Source organism: Emys orbicularis, chromosome 24 (assembly GCF_028017835.1).
Source record: "Emys orbicularis isolate rEmyOrb1 chromosome 24, rEmyOrb1.hap1, whole genome shotgun sequence".
NCBI classification, from domain to species: Eukaryota; Metazoa; Chordata; order Testudines; family Emydidae; genus Emys; species Emys orbicularis.
The window spans coordinates 16,631,978-16,655,779 of NC_088706.1; the positions used below are offsets into that span (position 1 = coordinate 16,631,978).

Consider the following 23,802-nt stretch of genomic DNA (forward strand, 5'->3'; position numbering starts at 1 on the left):
ATGTATGTATGACAGGCAGTGGCAGCAGAACATTTGGATGCGCAAAGCCACCTTCCTGGAACTGTGTGCAGAGCAAGGACACCAAATGAGAGCTGCCATCATGGTGGAAAAGCAAGTGGCCATTGCTGTATGGCAGCTTGCAACTCCAGAATGCTACCGAAATCCGTTTGGAATTGGGAGTCCACAGTGGGGGTTGCGGTGATGCAAGTGTGCAGGACTATTAATTGCCTCCCGCTATGAAGGACTGTGACTCTGGGCAATGTGCAGGAAATAGTGAATGGCTTTGTTGCAATGGGATTCCCTAACTGCAACAGGGCAATGGCATGCATATCCCATCTTATGACAGAGTAGATCAACAGAAAGGGCTACTCCTTCGAGTGCTCGCTTATGTCCATTCCACATTAGGTGTGTGTGGTCACCACATGCACTGGTGCTGGAAGTTTTTTCCCCCAGCAGTATCCGTAGGGGACTGACTCTGGCACCTTCTGGAGTGGCGCCCGCATGGCGCGGTATAAGGGGCGCCGCCGGCTCGCCCCACCCTCAGTTCCTTCTTGCTGTCAGTGACGGTGCTGGAATGTCTGCTGCTTCGGCTAGCATTGATTCCTTCTCTGTTCTTGCGAACTTTGAAATCCTGTAAAATAGTTATACATAGTTAGTAGTTTTCTTAGTTACCCTTAGTAGTAGTTCTCAAATTCTCCATTAGTTCCGAATGGGACCCATTGGGGTGTCAGGGCGTGCCCTGGTTCCCAGGCTTTAAGCCCTGCGATCGCTGCAAATGGCCTGTGCCCCTCAGCGATCCACATACCAGCTGTTTAGGCGAAGGGCACATAAGTGACAAGTGCCATTTCTGTAAGTCCTTCAAACCTAGAATGAAGAAGGAGCATGATATCCGTCTAAGAGCGCTCCTAATGGAGTCAGCACTCACTCCGGAAGTGGATAGGATGAAGGGTCACCCGCAGAGGAAGGGTCAATTGCAGAGGATTTCCAATTGGATTACCTCATGCATAAGGTCCTGTTACGACCTGGCAGGGGTTCCGCTGCTGCCGATTGTCAGAGCGCAGGCATCTTCGGTGGTCTTCCTGGCACACATCCCTATCCAGGACATCTGTAGAGCTGCAATGTAGTCTTCTGTTCACATGTTTACCACTCATTATTCCATCACTCAACAGGCCAGAGACGACGTTGGGTTCGGCAGAGCTGTGTTGCAATCTACACATCCGTGAACTCCTACCCAAGTCCAGGGGTGCTGCTTTGGAGTCACCTAATATGGAATGGACGTGAACAAGCACTCAAAGAAGACAAGACAGTTACTTTTTCCATAACTGGTGTTCTTTGAGATGTGTTGCTCATGTCCATTCCACAACCCGCCCTCCTTTCCCCACTGTCGGAGTTTCCGGCAAGAAGGAACTGAGGCTGGGGGGAGCCAGCGGCGCCCCTTATACCATGCCATGTGGGCGCCATTCCAGAGGGGGCCAGAGCTGGTCCCCCTACGGATACTGCTGGGGGAAAAACTTCTGGCACCAGTGCATGTGGGGAACACACACACCTAATATGGAATGGACATGAGCAACATATTTCGAAGAACAGTTACGGAAAAGGTAACGCTCTTTTCTCTATGGTACTCCAGGCACTGGTGAATCTCTGGGGTCGTTTCACGGATATCAACGTGGGGTGGTCAGGGAAGGTACATGACGCATGCATCTTCAGGAACACGGACCTGTATAGAAAGCTGCAAGCGGGTACTTTCTTTCCAGACCAGAAGATTCCAATAGGGGGTGTGGAAATGCCCATAGTGATCCTGGGAGACTCAGCGTACCCCTTAATCCTGTGGCTCATGAAGTCTTATGCCAGAAATCTTCACAGCAGTAAGGAGTGCTCACGTACCAGCCAGGACTTGCCTATCCTTCCTTGGCCACATGGCTTAGTGTACATAGGTGACCGCCTTTGCTCGACTCCACCTTTACTGCCTCCAGATGTGCTCCAGATGGTTTACTTGCCAAAATGTCATCATATGGACCTCATGCTGATAGGTGGACAGTACCCTGGTGAGGACTTTCAGTGGTGGACAGACCCACATCATGTATGCAGAGAGGTTCCCTTCCTTCATCGTCTTCAGACAAGATGATAATCATCGATGCATCCCTCGTAGGCTGGGGAGTGCACATGGATGAGTACGTGGACGATTACATGTCACAGGGAACATGGTGGTCTTGAGAATCCAGGATGCACATCAAAACCCTGGAACTCTGAGCTGTAATGAAACCATGTCAATCTCTGGAATTAGTGCACCACTCACCAGAGCCTCCTGTCTGCAGCCTACCTTCCAGGGACACAGAATGCGCTCACTGATTCACTTAGCAGACATTTTGTGACTGACCAGAAATGGGCACTCCACAATTCAGTAGTTCAAGATATCTTCTCCTGACCACACACCTCTTTGCCTCCCATATAAACCTCAAATGCACTACACACCGCTCCGGGGAGGTCTCTGTCACCACTCTCAGGGTCCAACCAAATCAACTATTTCTTTCCTCCTCTACTGCTCCTCCTTGAGTACTCCACAAGATCCGATGAGAGAGAGTGATGGTCATGGCCCAGACAAATCTGGTTTCCCAGTCTCCTTCATATGTTAACCCGTCCACCAAATCTTATCCTTACCTTCTCCAACCTGCTGACATAGTTCAACAGTGAGATTAGACATCCCAATCCACAGGTGCTCTACCTCAGAGCATGGTACTTGGATGGGCATTAGCTTTAGAATGGGCCTGTCTTGCACAGCTGAAAAATATCCTCTCCAGCAGCAGGAAAGAATCCACTAAACACTGTTACCAGGCTAAGTGGAAATGCTTCACTTCCTGGGCCCAACAAAAGGGAGTTTTAATGGAATCAGTGGGGATCCCCCTTCTCCCGGACTACCTTCTATCTTGAAGGTGGTGGGTTTTGCCATTTCAAAGTCCACGAGTATTCCATTTCCTGCCCTCCTTCCCCTTTGCTATGGATCTGTCTGATTTGCAGTGGAGAAGGAACTGGAGATGTGGTCATCTGTCCTGTCCTTTGTCACCTTGAGCGGAAGCATGAGGTGAGCTAAGGCACATGCTCGGACCAACAGACACTACTTTCAAATTCTCCAACTCCGGGAGCATGGTGTGCATGCATAAACCCTCAATGGAATACAGAATAGGGACCACACATCTCAAAGAATCACCAGTTACATGTAAGTAACCTCTTGGTTTGTTTGTTACCCTGTATGAGTTCCAATGTGGGGTGGTAGGTGACATTTAGGGATGTGCGGTCAGAGGGGTTTTTATTTCTGTATTGAAGCAGGTTCTCTCCGGGCACTTGGGTGGCCTATTCCATGATGTGATCATCTTCTCTGGTGGAGTGTCCTTGTTTGGCGAAGGCGGTTTTAAGTGTGTTTAAGGTGTGTATCCCAGACTTTCTCCTCAGAGCATATTCTATGGTGTCTAAGTGAAGGCTCTATATAGCAGATTTCTTGGTGTGTTTGGGATGGTTACTGGATCTGTGAAGATAGGTGTGTCCATCTGTGGGTTTCTTGTGTATAGTTGTCTGTAAGGTTCCATTGTTGAAGTTGATCATGGTGTCCAGGAAGTTAATGCTAGTGTGCGAGTGTTCTCGAGTGAGTCTAATAGATGGGTAGTGGCTGTTGAAGTTGTGGTAGAAATCTGAGGAAGTTTTAGTCTGTCCAGAGGATGAAAATATCATTGACGTATCTCAAGTATATTATTGGTTTTGTGGTGCATTTGTTTGTGAACACTGTCACCTGAGCATTTCAATCTCACTTACGCTAAGTGTGTCCACAAATTGTTTTGTGTACAGATGCGATGTGTATGCATAAAGCTGCATATGCACAGATGAAGGTTGCACTGAGGCCCATTTGAAAACATGGCACCAAGTGTGTTAATGTGATATAAATTTGTGGAATAATTCCTTGCTACCCTATATGTAAGGTAGCATAGCTTTGGAATTATTGGTGCTGAGAATAGCAAGTGTTTGAGACTGAGTTTAGAGCTCATAAAGCAGAGATGTGTTACTCGCTGTGACAATTGGAGGACACCTAGTGGGCATACTGTTTCTTGCTTCTCTTTCTGGTTTTAAACTTTTACTATGGTTTATGTTGAGGTTTTTAGACTTTGTTCAGGATCTACCCCTCTGTGAAAATGAGTCACTGTTACGTAGATTTTTCTCAAAATATTGTTTGATGAAAATTCATTCAGGAAGCACACCGGAGAAGTTACTGTTTTACACAGGTATAACCACGTATATCTCTGGTATAACTAACACATTCAGTGACGTGATGCTTAGAAGTAACTCTGAAATTATGTTTTCACTGTTGCTGTTAGAAAAGTCTTTCCAAACCAGCGGTTCCCAAGCTCTTTCATAGTATAAATAACACTTTAATGCTCAGATTTTTTGGGTCTCAGCTTAATTCCCATTTAATTGCATAATATTCCTATGGCAGCAACATTAATTCCTTACAGGAAAAGTGATAGGAAAGTATATATTTATTTTTACTTGTGTTGAGTATTCTTCTTGGAAAGAGTTAAGCAGATTGACTACTCTTGCTCTTCATTTTACCTCTCCTCCCAGCTGTTATGGCTTTCTCAGCAAGGAGAGGCAGCACCATGTGACCAGACCGCTCTCCATATCAGCATGTGCTCAATGGGCTGTGGTTTGGGAGTTTCTTGTCTAGAGTGTAGGAAAAGTAACAGTACTTTGGACTTGGCTGGCTTTATCTGAAACATCTATCGTTGACAGGGCCAGCATTACAATTTATGGAATCCCGTGTTTCTGGAAGGGAGAGGAAATAAGGCAGAGTTCCCTTCATCTTCTGTTCAGTCAAGGATGCTGTTGGGGGCGTCCTAGCATCAAGCAGACTCCTCAGCACCCTTCTCTCCCCCCCCCCCCCCCCCAGCCCTATTGATGAAGAGGTAGATGGGGACCACCCCTGAGATGTACTGGTATAATGGGATGGAGGATCTAAAGTGGTTGCTTGCTCAGCTTGTGCTGGATAGACTCCACTGGAATCAACAGACTCCATGAACTACGGCTGATTCTGGATCAGGCCTGTATTTAAGATTGGCCCTGATCATTAATCCCACAATTCAGGTTAGACATGCGTTGCGGCTCCATGAAAACCATTTATATTGGTTCTGTTGTTGTTGTTCTCTGCACAAGACTCTGATTTCAAACTGGAACTCTTTGTCAGCTTCTAGTTTTTCTGTGTCGTAAACTGTAGGCAGAATGCCTGTGATGATAGCCTTTGATGGAGCAGATTCCTTTACATGGTAAGCCACCTATCTGAGCACAGACTGAACAATCCTCTGGGGCATCTCCTGCCTTTGTCTTGTTTTCTCTGTTTATGTTGTAAGTTTGTTGGAGCAGGGATTTTCTCTCTTCCTGTCTCTTACAGCACTAAACACACTGCATAACACTTCAGTAGTAGTAATGCTCAACTGCAGGTTAAGCCCCATGTTTTCATGAAACCCTTAAAGCTATGGCTTCGTGGGGGAGAAAAAGTATTGTAAAATTTTCATTTTCACTGAGTTTGGGATACAGGGACAGATATGAATGTCAGGGTTTAACCCCTATTGCATATGGTGGTACTGTATTTGTCGATCAAGAACATAGCTTTCACCAATCTGGCTTTACAGCAGACTTTTTTCAAGAATGCTATAAAATATTGGGCCAGTCCAGTATGTGAGCATTTGTTACGTGCCATCATGTGAGCAATTTGAGTGATTCTCAAAAGTACAGTACATTAATAGACTGAACAAGATTAAATATTTTAATTTAACATTTAATCTATGCCACCACTGTTGAATATACACAATATTATGTAACCCTAATAAGCTGTCTGTGGTTTGGATCCTGGGTTCTTTCCCATAGTACTATGCTGACAGTTGACCAGTGTGGTCATCCTAGCTAACAGACCCTAGATTTGAACTCTGGGCACTGATGTGCTTTGGGCACTGATGGGCATTCTCTGTCTTGTGCTCTGGAATTTGCTTTCCTTGTTGATCTGACAGAATTAGTCTGACACTTGGGACACAGCACAAGTCTGCTCATTCAGGATTTTACCTGGAGGAGTGGAAACTGGGTGGTTTTCTCTTTATACTTGCCAATCTCACCTTATTTTAACGTATAGTGAATGTACCTTGCGCTTAAACTGTTCACATCTTTATGAATGAAAATAGGTATGTACTATCATGGGTATTCACTTAAAATCAAGCACTGCAGCTGGCAATGTGCTCTGACAGTGTGTGTTGAATTTAGCTTTGTGTAAGAGCAAGATTGTAACAACTCCTTCAATTTCCAAGTAGGCTGTAGGAGTGTCCCTTTCCCTCTTATTGCAGACAGGCAGCTCCCTAAAGCCAGGAGATGTGGTGGCAATTTTGGGCTCAGTTCTTCTTGTAATTATACAACATAACATGTTTTAAATGTGGCATTATTTGAGAACTAAAATGTATATATGAAAATTTAAATGACTTTCTCTTCCTTGTTGCAGATCCATAACATGGTGGCAGTGCTGGAAGTGATCTCCAGCTTGGAGAAATACCCCATAACCAAAGAGGCACTTGAGGTATGTCTCCTTACATGTAAAATCCACACATGCTTATATATGAAAACAGATTGCTTCTGTACAATGTCTTTTGAATTCCCTTTAATGTATTCCAGCTCTTTCACAAAAACATAAATAAACCACAAAGATTACAAATTTAAGGCAAAGATATAGTAATTGGTCCCCCACTGCTTCCTCTGGCACCTCAGGTACATGATGGAATGAGTTGTCTTTCTGGAATCATATACCAGCAAAGGAGTAACTATATTGGTGTACGATGCAATCCAATTTCTGTTCACATAAGGGACCAGAACAGTCCCTACTTGCCACTGATTAATTCCTTGTCTGATTCAGCCAGCATCACTTCCGTGTCTTATGACTGGTCACTTTCTTATTCTCTTGCTCAAATTCTAATTCTCTTTAATAACCTACCATGAATAACATCACTTTATAGAGCCATAACATTAGTTTGAAATATGCCCAATTCCGTGCCAATCCCTGATTGGCTGTGAGGTTAGTTCCCCCTATGAGAATACTGTATAGCTAGAGAACACTGACGCATACACATTGGGTTTATTGTTCAATTCACTTTTCACTCTGAAGCATTCTTATGCCAAAGGCTGTGAGATTTGGTTATACAAAAGGGCTTACTGAGGGAACAACCAGATTACGACTTCCATGTTTAGGCACCCCGGGAACTTTATTTAAATTGGCCCCATAAATCCTTCCCCCAGCACTTGGGGAAAATTCCATCTGACTCTGGAGGGTGGAGTAGGATGTGACAATAAGCCAAGAGTGATGATCAGCTCTAAGGGTCTGTGATTTCTTGTCCCTCTTTCTACATGCCTGTGGTGGTGAACACACACCTTGTCTGTTTGGGGGTTGCGCACATCTTTCCCCAGAACTTGAGCATGCTCCTTGGTCACCTGCAAGAGGTTCATATTGAGTGAGGGACTCCTTCCCCACCACACTCCCCAGATGGCTCCCATGGCACTTCAGCCGGTGGAGAAAGAGAAGAGAGGAATAATCAAACTTCAGTAGGTTCCCTGAATGGTGGAGCATGGGGTCAGCTGAATCAATCCCTTCCAAAAGACTAATGGATTAATATTATTTAGCTCCTACATTCTTTGTGAATTTTTGGTGTGGTATTTGGCAGAACGGTATGCATTGACAAGTGAAAATGCATCTTATGATTTGACTTACGTTCTATGTTTTCAGAATTAATTTTTTGTAAAACAACTCTTCTCACTTTTTATAGGAAACAAGATTAGGGAAACTCATCAATGATGTAAGAAAGAAGACGTCCAACGAGGAACTTGCCAAACGTGCCAAGAAATTGCTACGGAATTGGCAAAAACTGATAGAACCTGTAACCCAGAATGAATCCGTTCCAAGAGGATTGCCGAATCCACCTGGATCAGCAAACGGTGGTGCACACAACTGTAAACCAGAAGTGCCACCTGCTGTAGTAACTGGATCAAAGCCCATCAATGAATTGAAAAGCAGGAATGATATCCAAAAGCTAAACTCCCCGAAAACAGAAAAACTGGGAAATCGGAAAAGGAAAGGCGAACATAGGGATGGGCATCAGGGCCCCCCTCCTTCTAAAGTTTCCAAAGGTAGTCATGAAGTATTACAAAACTCTTCTCCACCACCAACTAACGGGATTGCGGGGAGCCCTGAAAGTTTCCCCAGTCCTGTAGATGTAAACCTGCAAACAGGGCCTGAAAGCAGCAGGACAGAACATAGTGAAAACGACAAACACATTAAGATCCCAGTAAATGCTGTAAAACCTCACACCAGTTCTCCAGGACTTGTAAAACCTTCAAGCACTTCCTCATTATTAAAGACTGCAGTGCTTCAGCAGCATGATAAATTGGAAGAAACCACAGGCCAGCACCAACCTAAGAGTCCCCGCTGTTCCTCGTTTAATCCTGGGAATATTAGGCATGACACATTTGCTCAACAGCATATCACATACTCACCAAAGGGTTCAATACCTAGTCCATCTCAAAGGTCCCAGTTCTTAGATAGTGCACAGGTGCCATCACCACCACCCCCTTCCTTGATGCAACCATCAACACCTCCAATGCCAGCAAAAAGACTGGAGGTTTCTCAGCAATCAGGAACTGAGGTATCTCAACATTGGCAGGAGCAGGCATCTTCTGAAAGCCAGTACAGGCACACAGCAGGGACACTTCAGCACACATCTCCTAGCTGCAAAACTAACTTGCACCCTGGGGAATCTCTGACGTCACATGTTGGCTTTTCACCAGACACTTCAAAAATGGACAGTGATGATGCTGCTTCAGGTTCAGATAGTAAGAAGAAGAAAAGGTACAGACCCAGAGACCATACAGTCAATTTGGATGGGCAGGTTGTAGAAGGGGGTGTGAAACCTGTGAGATTAAAAGAAAGAAAGCTCACGTTTGATCCCATGACAGGACAGATAAAACCTTTAACACAAAAAGATTCTTTGCAGGCAGAAATCCCTGCAGTCGCTGAACAGCACAGGACAGAAACAGACAAACAGGAGCAAAAACCCAACCTGCAAAGTCCTTTTGAACAAACGAACTGGAAAGAGTTATCCAGAAATGAAATAATTCAATCGTATTTAAACCGACAAAGTAGCTTGCTGTCTTCATCAGGAGTACAAACCCCAGGAGCTCACTACTTCATGTCTGAATATTTAAAGCAGGAGGAAAGCACTAGAAGAGAAGCTAGAAAGACTCATGTTCTAGCTCCTAACAGCAAACCCACAGACTTGCCTGGGGTCACAAGAGAGGTCACAAGCGATGACCTCAACAGAATACGTGAACATCACTGGCCAGGCGTGAATGGCTGTTATGATACACAGGGTAACTGGTATAATTGGACGCAGTGCATATCTTTAGATCCACATGGGGATGATGGTAGATTGAACATCTTGCCTTATGTCTGCCTAGACTGAGTACAGTTTTGCTAAAATGCTCTCACATCGGCAGTTAGAAAAAATGGCAGACACTATGCCACTTAAACATGGAGAGAGCCTCCTGCCTGGACAAACAGGGCCAACGAGCAGAGGGTATGAAGGAGCTGGTTGTTTACAGCTCTTTCCTTTAAATTCTCCTTTTGTGAAATGCTGCTACCAGTTTACTAACAAAATTGCAAAGGAAGGCATACGAAGGTTGATAAATTGAGTTCAAAACTCTATAGCAAGCCAGCTATAAAAAAGTGTTAGTCCCCAAGAAGTGAAGATGATTTCCAGCACTTTGTGAATGCCGGAATCTTATTACAGGCAGGTACAGATAAAATTGTAGAAATTACCTTAACAAAATATGCATCTATTTATTTGATTTAATTTGAGTTTATTTGGCAGTGAGATGTCCGAGACAATGTGCAAAAAATCTAGTTTTGATTGCATCAGATCTCTGAACATGATTGTGTTCTTTTCAAGTTTATGTGGTGCAAAGATTGGGTTTTAAACAGCAGGTGTTGCACTGCAGGTTGGCGATCTGGCTTCAGCTCAACATTCCATAGGCATCCACATATTTTAGTCTGGTTTCAGTTAAAATCCAGTCTCTGAGAAATGCTGCAAAAACTAGGGGTTTTTTTAAACATTTTTTCTTCCACCACCAGCCAAATCATTTTTCTCCTTTTCCCTTCCTGCAAACTTCTAGAAAAATTCACCTTTTCTAGAATCCAAAAGTAATGAGGGTGCTACAAGTTTGTAACTGTTCTGTGAGGGGAAAAAGGAAGCCTGTTTATATGCTGGAAATATACTTGTTACCATTCCTTTAGATATTGTTTGCCTTATGGATATCCATCATAAACGCAATTTGCAAAAACAAAGAGCCTTAGTGAATGTACAGTAACTAGACTTCTGTGTTCTTGGGATGCAGAAGGGAGCAACTTTGCTATTTGGTCCTTTAAGTGGACACATTGTGATATAAATGTGGAAATAAAAAAATTTGCACAAAAAAGTTTGTGAATTATTTATAATTAAACTGGTTACTTTCAAAGTTTGGTCAGTTCAGAAAAGCCAAGTTGAAGCTAAGTACATATTGCCAGCAGTGTGATTAAACCTGCATCCTGTTAGTTCACTTTCTAAACCAGTTAAAGGTGGTTAGTCATACAAGATGTACTGTCTAGCTTTTCTTAGTCTTCCAAGTGTGCTGGCAATATTTACTAATATATACTGGATAATTTTAACTATGGTTAAATCCAGGGAGAATGTGCTTGGTTCGGAGAGAGTCCTCCAAGTTATTAGCAACAGAGGGTCCTGTGGCACCTTTAAGACTAACAGAAGTATTGGGAGCATAAGCTTTCGTGGGTAAGAACCTCACTTGCAAGGTCTTGCATCTGAAGAAGTGAGGTTCTTACCCACGAAAGCTTATGCTCCCAATACTTCTGTTAGTCTTAAAGGTGCCACAGGACCCTCTGTTGCTTTTTACAAATTCAGACTAACACGGCTACCCCTCTGATACTTGACTCCAAGTTATTGTTACTATACCTCACAAGTTGAGCTAATTGTTCAGCTTTCTCTTCAGTCCACTTTTGTATGTAGTAATAATAATTGTAAAATGTCTGTATTTCACCTCTGATCACAGCCTGATTCAGTAATGTTTTTATATTCAATTTAGGCAAAACACGTGCAGCTCCTGTTAATATATTAGCAATTGGAACAATTTACTTTTACAGTATCTGGTATTGGGCTTCTGTCCTGCTGTTGCTTTAAAAAAAAAAAAAGAATCAGGATTACTGCCACTGCAGTAACATTAGATACACTATTAGGACTGGATTCTGCTTCCACTGAGGTCCCTAGTAAAAGTCCCACTGATTTTAGTGAGAGCAGGATCAGGCTCTTAATTCTCAAACAAAATCTACTTTTTATAATGGATGTTACTCACGAGGTGAGCATTGGCTTGTTCCATGGAATACAATGAGAAAAGCTTTTAAAAATCTAACCTTTCCCATTCAGACTGAATGCTTCTGTGATTTGCCTGGCTTGTGACATATTGAAACCTGCTGTATATGGGTATTTCAAAATCTTTCCTCAGTGCCTAGTTGTTCCCTTTTCTCTAGGACTTCAGAATTAGAAAGGCTTCTCAGCTGGAAAAACCAGCCACCATAAAAATGTTTCCAAGTATATTTTCAGTTTACTTCCATTTTTACCCTTCTGCAGTGATAGACTACCCAAGCTGTTTGGAGCTGGGGAAGGTAGTATCACCTTGTGTCTTGGAAGGGTGGGATGGGTGGAAAAGATGATCCTGGAAAATGCTTGACATTTATTTATTTAGAAAATTTACACACTATAAAACACCCCCGCCCCCCAAACAAACAAAAATATTTCTGCACCTAAGGGAGTCTGTTCTCTTCCCCTTTCCCTGAAAGACCTTGGTCATTAACCTGTCCATCCTGGGGCCTCTGAATTTAGGGCTACTCTCAGGAGGGAATGGTTGGGCTCTGATCCACCTCATAATTTTTGGCCATGATTTTCTTTCCTGTTTACTCTTTCTTCTGAAATTCTGGCTGCACTACAGGGGTCTATAGAGGAATATCATACTCTAAACTGTCACTAGCATTTGCAAGCAACCTGCCACAGTGCCCAGATGCTGACTAACCACTGTGATGATCTTAATTTCATCCATTTTGTAGGGCAGGAGTCTAAGGTATCAGACCCAGCTCTTGCCCACAGCAGTACAAACTGACCAGACATTCCACTGATTACTGTGTGCTTTTAAATTTCTTTTGTGTGACTAGTTTTCACGGTTCTACACTAGGTGGTCAACCAAGTTGGAAGTAATCCAAGGTCAGAAATGAGTTCAAAGACATTTATATTTCAGCATGTTCTATTAGTGTAAACAGTGACGTTCTATCAGCTCCAGCAAATGTTGAAGATGTTTACAAGGTGGTCTTGTCAATTTTGTAAACCAGTTCAAATGAAGTTTACCTTGTACATGTTTACCTGTTGTGTATTTTCATATTTTTGCATGGACTGTTTCTTAGCTAGTTGCTTGTTCTCTAGGTGCTTTCCAAAATGCACTGTCCTTGTCCTAACACTTACAATCTAACAAGTGTAGAACAGACATCTCCTTCCACCGTGGCATGGAAAGGCTCCCATATGAGAATCTAGGTTCTGATATGGCCCCATTCCTGTGTGGGTGCCTATATATTAGGTGGGCTGAGATATTACTTAAATTCCTTTATTTTTGAAAGGATGCATAGAAGAAATAAGCAGTACAAACAATTTATATTTACCTATCCGGGAACCATTCAATGTGTCTCGCATTCTATGTTTAATTAGCCTTAGTTTACTATAAACACTTTGAGTGTTTGAGCAGCATCACGTAATCATTTCCCTTAAATGGTTGTAGATTTTTAACAAGCACAAAGAGGAGTTTTATCGGTATTGATGGTAACAGAGTAGGAACTCCCATCTCTAGGACGACGACTGTATGGAAACAGTGGCCTTAACAAGATGTCTGCTGCTTCATTGTAACAGTTACCTGACGGGTTAGAGAGGAGGTTCCCAGCAGGCTATTAGTATTTTCCTTTTGTGCTCAATGCACTTAGGGAAAAAGCCAGACATAACAATTACTCTTGCTAATGCTACTACCTCAAACTTTTCAGGAATGTCATTATCCCACCTGAGTAGGTGTTAATCTTGCCACTGACTACCACTGTCACTGCAAATCTAATTTAAAACAAAACAAAACTGTTTCTCCCTTCACTTATGAGGGGATCCCTTCATGAAAGTAATTATGCCTTGTCTCAAAGCAATTACATCTATAACCATCCCTATCTATAAGTTTAAGCACTATTGAAGCACTTATTAAAATTAATGTTCAAGAGTGGCTAGCATGGAGGACTGACAGTATCTTTATGCTGTTCTCGCTCCCTGGTCCAAATCTGGTGTGCATGGATTTTGAGTGAACACCCATGAGATGCTAACTATAAAATTAGTTGGTCTTATTCTAGCACACTTTTAAACAAGTGTCCCAGTTGGGATCTTTACTGACAGTATAGGTGGAAGGCCAATTATCTGAATTAGTAATAGTCTGTTACCTGTATTGTCCTACAGATGACCCCTCCAGTTCATGAATGAATTGTGTAAGCGAGGAAACTGCTTCCTATGCTGTTTTGTGGAGTTCATTTCCCAGGACTCTGGGTTGTAATGTCTTTCACTAGTACTAAATTCAGTACTCATTTAAATGTCGGGTAGAGGGATGGAGAGTTAGCTATTTTCCCCTGAATTTTAAAATTGGTGAGAGGGGAAGAGGGAGGTGGGTGTGTCTCACATTAAAAAACATGTTTGGAAATGTAGGAGTTTGACAAGAAATCACAAGATGTGAAATGAGGTCTGATTTTTTTCCGTTTGCAGGGAAGGAAACAGTGGTGTACACAGTGAGCTGCCCTCACCTCACTCTGTGAACAGCTGAAGCCTGAAGGAGAGGGATACCTCATTTGTTTACCACAGATTGCAAGTGGAAAAATTCTGTTACCAAGAAAATGATGTCCTGGGAGTGCTGGACTCAGGCCTTCAGTCCCATACAGCTTACACCTCAGATACAGAGGAGGTCCCAAGACTCCTGTCCACCTATTCCATGAGAAAAAAATTACAAAACTAAAAAAAAAAACTAGTCAGCTTTATTGTTCTGTACCCTTTTTACTTCACGTAAACAAGTTCTTGTGCTTTTACCTCAATGAAGTGCTTTCTTTGTAACTATACTAGCTTAAGGGAAAAAGTGCCTTTTATGCTCCCTGCCCCCCACACTATTGGTTTTATCTGCTAGTATCTAGGAGCTCTAGTCATATACTAGGTCCTGTACACAGAACAAAAACACAACTCCTTCCCTCTAAAGAGTTTAGAACCTAACATCTGGCTGGAAGCAGAGGGGCGTACAGAGAAACAATAGCACTGGTAGACTGCATCATAGACAGTAATCTCTACATCCCACAATGTGACCATTGCCAAGTGGCAAAATATACATGTGTACCTTGCTCCAAGGACAGGCATGCTCCGTTGCAGAGATAGGGCAGTTTAGAGTAAAGAGTGGGATTTGGTCAGATCTGCCTCTTGGATAAATGCTTTTCTGAGTCTTCCTGATCTTTATTAATGATATGCATTAGACAGTAGAGAGCACATCTCCAGTGTATGGTTATTAGCAGCTGTTTTTTAGGTCATTCACAAAAATAATGCAAAAAAGCTCTGTCACTATTATTAAATGGAGGCAAGCTGCCTCCTATGACCACCTATAGAACTGCACTGACCCTGACTAACCAATCCATCAAACACTTGCTAATGTAGACTGCTTCTGAGTTTAATATTCCTGTCACAATTCATGAGCAAGTTAGGTATGTGGAAGTTCTACCTAAGTTAATACTATGGAGAAGCTGGAATCTGTTAAGTCACGTCCCTCTTCTGAAATTGTACCACTATCCTCTCTAGCCCTTTATTATTTTACAGCTGGTGTGTGCTCATGATGACTTGACAGCTGGTTTAACGGGATCTTTCAGAACTACAGAGGAGTTTTTAAGTTGCAGTAGCCATGTTTGAATTGTTAGAGAAGAAAAGGGTGGTCAGAGAATAATTGTTGTAGTTGCTGCATGCCTGGATGGTTCTGCTGCTCTCGTGTGTCTACATGTGAGAGAGGCTGCTGGTCGAGAGGTGATGACTACCTCAGGAGCTGAAATCAAAGCCAGGTTTCTCTTCAGCTTAGCACCAACCACCAGTTTGTGTGGGTGCGCAGAGAGCCCTTAAACCAAATTATAAACCCTGTATATGATGGAAACCACTTCAAGCCAGGGGTGTGGCAGCCCCCGCCCGGCACCTCTGCCCATGTGCTTGAAGCGGAGTCCGGGTCCTAGGCTATGAGACAGCCAAGGAGGGGGAGATAATGGCTTTCATTGGACCCACTTCTGGGGGGGGGGGGGGGAGAAGCAGTCCCGCTTACAGAGGTGGGTCCAATAAAAGACATTACCGCCCTCCTCCTCGTCTCAAGCGGGACCTCACCCACGCCCGCCACAGAGTCCGTTACCTCGGTAGTGGCCTCCCGCCAACGACACCGCGCGTCCTCGTCAAGCCTCACGTCGCTCCACAACACTGGCCCGGCGAGGAGGGGTCGCTCTGCCCCGGGCACGGACCCCACCTTGCCTAGCGGGGGTAGAGGCGTGTGACCCCCGGGGTTCGGTCCCGCGAGGAGACGATGCTTTGCGCAAACGCGGACTCACGGGGCTCCTCACGGCCGGGACGGAGGCGGAGCCAGGCGAGCGGAAGTGACGCCATGTACAAGGCCCCCCCACTTCGAGCCTTATGGGACGACGGGGAGGGGCCACCCCAGGAAGTGACGCGCTGGCGGTGCTGACGTTGCGCCGCGGTCTGCAGGTAGCGATGGCGGCCGCACTGGCGGCTCCGAGCGGCGGCTCCGGCTCCGCGACGGCGGGCGCGGCTCGCGGACCGGCGCTGCGGGAGGGCGCCCGGGTGTCCGCGCTCTGCCTGGCCTGGTACGGGCTGAGCGCGGGCGGGAACGTGGTGAACAAGCTGCTGCTGGGCGGCTTCCCGCGGCCAGTCACCGTCTCGCTCTTCCACATCCTGGGGCTCTGTGGCCTCCTGCCGCCGCTGCTGCGCGCTTGGCGCGTCCCTCCGGCCGGGCCCGCGCAGCTACCGCCCCGCGCCTACCCCCGCTACATCCTGCCGCTCGCCTTCGGCAAGTACTTCGCCTCCGTGTCGGCGCACGTCTCGCTCTGGCGGGTGCCGGTGTCCTACGCGCACACAGGTGAGGGAGGTGCCCGGAGTTGGGGAGAGCTGAGCCCTTCCTTGCAGCCACCGCAGATCCTAGTTCAGCCGTCCCCAGGGAGCCCCCTGCCTTATTCCGTGTCTGACCCGGGCCGTGGCGCCTTTGATCGGGAGGGGTGCCATTTCTCTGACCTGTTCCTGGCTCAGCTCCTTGTGCTTCCCTTCCCTCGAAACAGTTACCTCTGCTCTGGTTCCTGTAGAGTCTTTCTCAGCCCAAGTAACGTTTGCCCCTTGTGGCCTATTATATTCCTGCCACTTCCCTTTTTGAGCTACCCATTCTGTTTGCTATTTTCCATAGAATCTTAATCTGGCTCTTTGTGTCAGCCTGAGCTAAGGACTCCACCCCTCAAAATGTATGATAAATGTAAGGCTCAACCACAGTCTAAATAAATGATGTTTTAAAGGAAAAGTATCAGAGGGTTAGCCGTGTTGGTCTGGATCTGTAAAAAGTGACAGAGTCCTGTGGCACTTTATAGACTAACAGAAGTATTGGAGCATAAGCTTTTGTGGGTGAATACCCACTTTGTCAGACACATGTGGGTATTCACCCATGAAAGCTTATGCTCCAATATTTCTGTTAGTCTATAAGGTGCCACAGGACTCTTTGAGTTTCTAACAATTTTGTGACACTTATTCCACTTGACAAAAGTTGATCTTAATCTTTGTTTTATTTTTGTAATTTGTTGTGACATTGATCAACTCTTCCTCAGTGCTAGGCTTTGGATATGTCATTTTCTAGACTTCTGTGCACTTTCCCCATTCATGTTTTTCCGTTGGGATTAGTTTGATTTTAGTACCCTTATTTAAACTTCCCTTCTGCTTTCAGTAAAGGCAACAATGCCAATATGGGTGGTTCTGCTGTCAAGAATTATAATGAAAGAAAAACAGACTACAAAGGTAAGGAAGTTACTGGTGATTCCTCATCTTCCTTTCCATTGCTAATCCATGCTGAATTTAATGACGGGGATTGAAAAATTCACTCACATGGGGCTAGTGGAAATCTTTCCCGAGTACTGTAAGATTGCAGAGAGTAAACATTCATTTTACACATATAAGCTTCTAGTCCTTACGATTGTAAAGAAATCCTTCCAAATATGAAGAGCAAGCTGATTCTTTGCTATCTATAGGCAGACTCCTCCCATGTATCTGGCACGGCTTAGTTTTCTCAAGCTGCAACAAGGTGAAAGCTGAACCCCAGGATCTTGTTGTCCCTCTAAAAATGTGCATGAACGTTGTTGACTTGAAAGTTCCTGGAAGATGCATGCTGCTGTCATCTGCTTCCTTTTCCAGGTGTATTTATCACTGATCCCTATAATCAGTGGTGTTCTGCTGGCTACAGTCACTGAACTCTCTTTTGATATGTGGGGACTCATCAGTGCTCTTGCTGCTACACTCTGTTTCTCGCTTCAGAACATCTTTTCTAAAAAGGTAATAGTTCTGTTATTCGTTCTGCTAGATGGGACTCTTAAATATGTGGCATCACCTTTCAGAGGGCAGAAATGTATTTCCCAATATAGAACTGGGTTTGTATTCTTATATGGTGCTTCGTGCATCTATTAGATGTCCAGCAATAGTTCACAAAGCCTTGGAAGTTAGCTGTTATGTTGAATGAAGGAAAGTTGGCCATGACCCAGAGTTTATCCTTGGCTTTGTTCCATGCCATGGAATCTTTAGCTTTCATCAGCAATCATTGAGAGGCTCTCATGTCTAATAACATATTTGAAGGATGGCACCTTTAACACAGAGTCAGCCCCTCTCTCCAGACTGAAGTGCCATTACTCCAAGTCCTGCAGTAGAACTATAATCTAAATTCAAAACATGTAAATCGAACTTGTGAACAAAAGTCAGACTTCTTAAGACCAAACAGAATATTTAGCACTTCTTAGTATGTGACTGATGCCATTATATAGAATAGAGACTTGGCTGTTGACCCTTCCAGCATTCAAGTCAACTAGGCAGTACATCATTGCCTTCAGGTAGGTTGCTAGTTATCTTTAATCACGTGGCATTAAGGGAGTTGTAGGTTCTGTGAAAGTGATGTGTTGTTGTTTGATCAAACACTACACCAATAAGTCAAATATTTGGAATTGTACTTGCTGAAACAAGTACATCCCCATCCTTCGAGTGAGGGTGGTCAGTACTTGGAGAAAGGGTGATTTCTGATGTCTTTATCAGGTGTTGAGAGATTCCAGAATACATCATCTTCGGCTGCTAAACATACTCGGGTGTCATGCTGTGTTCTTCATGATCCCAACATGGGTTTTGGTGGATCTTTCTTCCTTTTTAGTAGAAAATGACTTGGTAAGTTTTTGGCAAACTTCAAGGTAGGGCATTTGCTTGGACATTTCTCCTGCTTTTTAAACATTTACCCATATCTAAGATGAGGTATTGTTTGCCACCATGTGCCACTAAACAGTGGAGAAAAAGCAGGCTCTGAGGTTATGGTAAGGGCTCATTACAGGGTCATTAGGCAAAACAAGTAACTTGTCTGGTATTTGGCACTAGCACCTTGAGGCAAGAGCCCTGAAGAGCAGATTGTGATGAGCCTAAAACATAAGTTGTGAGGTTGTCTGTAAAAATGGACAAAACAGTTAATTTGAGAGGGGAGATAATGTGGGGTGTGCCTTTTTACTTAGCCCTCCCTACCAAAATGCCAATAACAAGTGACTTGTTTGAGGCCTGGTCCACACTAACCCCCCACTTCGAACTAAGGTACGCAAATTCAGCTACGTTAATAACGTAGCTGAATTCGAAGTACCTTAGTTCGAACTTACCGCGGGTCCAGACGCGGCAGGCAGGCTCCCCCCGTCGATGCCGCGTACTCCTCTCGCCGAGCTGGAGTACCGGCGTCGACGGCGAGCACTTCCGGGATCGATTTATCGTGTCTAGACAAGACGCGATAAATCGATCCCAGAAGATCGATTGCTTACTGCCGGACCAGGAAGTAAGTGTAGACCTGCCCTGAAAAGCTATTGTGAATTGCATCCTCTTCTCTTTATGAAGTTCTCTTTCTTCTCTGAAACTGAAGCTTAACATTTTTTTACTTTGTTTTTTTCCATAGAGTACAGTATCCCACTGGTCCTGGACTTTAATGCTGCTCATAATCAGTGGATTTTGTAACTTTGCCCAGAATGTCATTGCCTTCAGTATCCTTAACTTAATCAGCCCATTAAGTTACTCTGTTGCAAATGCCACAAAAAGGATCATGGTCATTACAGTTTCCCTTATAATGCTTCGAAATCCAGTCACCAGCACCAACGTTCTTGGGATGCTGACTGCAATCTTAGGAGTATTCTTGTATAACAAGGTAAATCTCTATTGTGAACCTATGCCAGTCAGTAGTGGCTGAAAGCTGTTACTATCTACTGACTGTAAAATAGCATTTATAAAATAAGTTGTCCATAAGCAGACCAAAACAGGTAATTGTGTAACAAAAAAACCCAAACAAACAAAAATCACAAATGGCCCAAGTTGTCAGGCTCCGGGAAGACCAGGAAATGAATGGGCCTTGGTTAATGAGCTCCCCTGAACCTTGGGTGGGATTGAGACACATTGACGTTGGAAGTAGGGAGCAGTGCATAAGGGGAAGCTTGCTTTGCTGCTGCCTTACCGTGACAGTTGTGGCATCAGTGGACTTATCTCCAGAGCTGTAAACATAGCATCTTTCACCACCACTTAAATTCATTCTTACAAATGTATACAGTGGTGCTCTTGCTCTTTTTCAGCTTCTACAAGCACACAAATACATGTGCCACTAACTTGTTTGTTTGGGAGTTCTGGTGAACATAACAAAAGATTTCTTGTGATCACTGTTCTAACCTAGATTGACTTTGTGTTTCACTAGTGGCTCAAGGCTTTTGAGCAAAATCAGGACTCTTGCTAATTAGGAATGCTGAAGGAGAAAGATTTGCATTAGGAGTAATTGTGGATTTAAAACATTAGTAAGCATAGCCTCTAAGGCCTGGTCCACACTAACCCCCCCACTTCGGACTAAGGTATGCAAATTCAGCTACGTTAATAACGTAGCTGAATTCGAAGTACCTTAGTCCGAACTTACCGCGGGTCCAGACGCTGCAGGCAGGCTCCCCCGTCGATGCCGCGTACTCCTCTCGCCGAGCTGGAGTACCGGCATCGACGGCGGGCACTTCCGGGATCGATTTATCGCGTCTAGACAAGACGCGATAAATCGATCCCAGAAGATCGATCGCTTACATCCGGACCAGGAAGTAAGTATAGACGTACCCTAAGGGAGTGGTTCTCAACCTGTTTACCATTGTGGGCCGCATATGTGAGCCGCATATATTATGTGGGCCGCATCCAATACTACCTGTATGGCGCTGAGGATGTCACATGGGCCGCAGCTCTGTGCTGATTGGGCCGCAGGTTTAGAACCACTGCAGTCTAATGTGACTAGTTTCCGTGTGGGATAGGTGTCTGATCTTTGTTTGCTGTTGTCTGAAAGAAGTAGTTAATTAATTCTTTGTTCCACAGACAAAATATGATGCGAATCAGGAAGCAAAGAAGCAGCTACTTCCAGTTACAACTGGAGACCTTGTGAATCTGGAACATCACCGGAACACTCCTGAAAAGTCTCAGAATGGACTCATGGCATTCGCACAACATGGAGATTATCAGTATGGCCGAGCCAATGTCTTAACAGATCACTTCCAGTATAACAGGCAAAACTATCCAACCACATACAACTTAAATCGATATGATGTATAGGATTCTGATAAGCAGTATAGACTGTAACACAAAGTTTTCCCCAGCATTATCAGAAACTTCTGGCATGCCCTTGAATGTAAAGCTGTAGATTGTATAGGTTCTTCAGAGGGGAAGATGCATGTGTATCAAAAGTGGTACAGACTTTCATCTTCAGCAAAGCAGGTCTCTAAACATGAAGCAATTAGACAGACACTGGAAAGGAGTGTACAGTAGAATTCTTGTACAGAGATTCTGGTGCAATGCAAGTGTAAAACTCCAGCGTAAATATTTGCTGTCATATTTGTTTTCAGAACCTGTCAACTGACTGCCATTTTGGCAGTAAAAATGTGGCCAGTATTTCCTTTCCATGCTAACAACTTGATCTTTAACTTGTGTTTTAATTTTATTTTAATGCTACATGACTCATTACTTTCACTTTCTTCAAGAGTTTCATAAATTGCATTTGGAAACTGTGTATGCTCCTAATTGGTGTTAGCAGGGCTTGTCAGTTGGAGGAGAGTTGATTTGTGTGTCTAAAAGCAGATGTGTAGATTTGAATTTCAGTTGCACAGGTTTAAAACTTCATGTTGATATTAAGTACCTGTGTGTCTCGAGCTTCAATTTACAATGATGATCAAACAGGGTTTCTAAGCTAGTACTGAGTTCTTGTTCCGTTCAATAATCTTGAAGTAAAACTGTTTAGGCATAGAGAACTGATTTGTCTCTTAAAATAATGTGACATTAGTTATCAATAGCAACTGTGATGGAGAGTTTTCACATTCTTTGATTGAAATAGTTACACAACTTCATCAGTAGTTACTCTTTATCTGACAATAGAAAACACCTTGCCAAATAAAAATAAGTATTTGGAACAAGGCTGTTCTCCTGTGACCTCTCTGCACTTGTTTTTGTAAAGCTAGCTTGTTGTCATGCTGAGTTGGGAGACACTTAAGGATTGTTTTTTCTTTCTCACTTTTTTAATTGGGAGAATTATCCTCCATCATATGTTTCATGAATGTGGATTTGGATGTATCACATCCCGTCTAATTGTCTAAGAAATCTATTTCTTGGCCCCCAATTATTTTGTTTCTCTTCCACTATAGTTCTAGTAGCACTAAGTATGTTCTGCCTGACTTGTATGTTCAGACGAGTTATGGAAGTTAACGCTTATACCCTTCTTTCTTCCTGTAGTGCCCCTGGCTTGAATAATGAATTATTATGAGAAATTGTTCTTGAGTCAAGAGTGGATATGTAAAATTGTGAAGAATGTGTATTGAATTTTCTGCTTTGCACTTTTTGCATAAATGAAAGTGCTTTAACAAAACTTCATGTTTTGTTAATGAGTTATGTCAGATACTGTGTGTGAGATAAAAGTGAAGTCATCTGAGCTTTGGAGTATAGAAAACTATTTTTGGCAAAGAAGATGATCTTCAGGTCTTGTCTCTTGCAGGAGGAGCCCATCATATAGTGGGCTGAGATTCTGGCAGGAGAAGTGCTTGGCGCATTCTTGCTGATTGATCATTGGACAAACACCAGTGACTGACTTTAGTAGTGGTGGGTATTATACAAAATACTCCCTCCCCATGTATTCTTTTCATGAAAGATGATTGCCTTTTAGAAGCAAGATCATTTTGTGGCTCCCTTCTTGATTAATTATTTACACACTTTTTTTTTCCTGTGAGTGCAAAGCTAAATCTATTCCCAGTCTGTTAGATGCTTGTAGAAATTCCCAGTGTAATAGCTTCGTTGATGTGTGTCAAAGGAGATAATGGTGCACCTGAATCTCTGCAGGCTGAGCCAAATTCAGTCATGGTGTATGAGCAGAACTCCACTGATGTCCGTGGAAGTGAGTGTGTTCATGCTAGTAGGAAATTTCGACTTGGATGTTTAGTCTGGAAAACTCATGGTTCAGAAATCATTCTGGAGACCCTTCCCACACAACTGTTAAACTAGAACTGCTTTCATAGACTCTGGGCTTCATTTCTTTACAACTGTTATTTCATATTAATGTGCAAAAGGGAAAAATACAGCCAGTGGAAAGACTGATGTATTTCTAAGGCACCCTTTTTAATATCTGAGTACCATTGCATAAATGCGGAAGGAAGGATGAACTTGTGGTTTAATACTCTGGACTGGAACTGCGGTTCTGTTCCTGGTTCTGCCGTAGACTTCCTATGTGAACTTGGACAAATCACTTAGCCTGAAATTTTCAGAGGCCGTTAAGGGAGTTAGATGCCCAATTCAATTACTTTCAATGGGAGCTGAGTGCCTAACTCCCATAAACCTGTCTGAAAATCTCAACCTTGATCTTGGTGCCTCAGTTCCCTATCTGTAAAATGGAGATAATTCTTCCATACCTCATAGGGGTGCTGTTCTGGGTTACTGCAGTGATGAAGGCCATAAAAAGGCGTAGAAATCCCTCTGATCTGTGCTTTTCTAGTGTGCTTACCACCGTAATATCTTGGTACCATTTGAATCATCCCCTCAAGGAAAAGGAACACAGCTCCCTTCTCCTTTTTTCCAAAGTAGATGTTTGCTTAATCATATTTAGGTGGCTTATTTCCTAGAGCAGTGGGTCTCAAACTTTTTTTTACTGGTGACCCCTTTCACACAGCAAGCCTCTGAGTGTGACCACCCCCCCCCCCAATAAATTAACACACTTTTTAAATATATTTAACACCATTATAAATGCTGGAGGCAAGCAGGCTTTGGGGGGGAGGTTGACAGCTCGCGACCCCCC

General features: G+C 43.7%; 2 protein-coding genes across 2 annotated transcripts in view; both read left to right on the forward strand.

Moving 5' to 3' along the window:
- MED26 (mediator complex subunit 26) overlaps nucleotides 1-10,535 on the forward strand; it is a 52,015-nt gene extending 41,480 nt beyond the window's left edge. Inside the window, exons 2-3 of the mRNA XM_065422404.1 lie at nucleotides 6,527-6,601; nucleotides 7,839-10,535. Of these exons, the coding sequence (XP_065278476.1) occupies nucleotides 6,527-6,601; nucleotides 7,839-9,530 (1,767 nt within the window). The 3' untranslated portion in view covers nucleotides 9,531-10,535. The remainder of the gene's footprint in view (nucleotides 1-6,526; nucleotides 6,602-7,838) is intronic.
- Nucleotides 10,536-15,953: 5,418 nt separating this feature from the next.
- Nucleotides 15,954-21,252, forward strand: SLC35E1 (solute carrier family 35 member E1). The gene is made up of 6 exons (XM_065422406.1): nucleotides 15,954-16,338; nucleotides 17,185-17,255; nucleotides 17,649-17,786; nucleotides 18,534-18,659; nucleotides 19,420-19,665; nucleotides 20,850-21,252. Exons 1-6 carry the CDS (start codon nucleotides 15,954-15,956, stop codon nucleotides 21,081-21,083), a joined length of 1,200 nt encoding a protein of 399 aa, XP_065278478.1. The 3' UTR covers nucleotides 21,084-21,252.
- The last annotated feature ends 2,550 nt before the right edge of the window (nucleotides 21,253-23,802 follow it).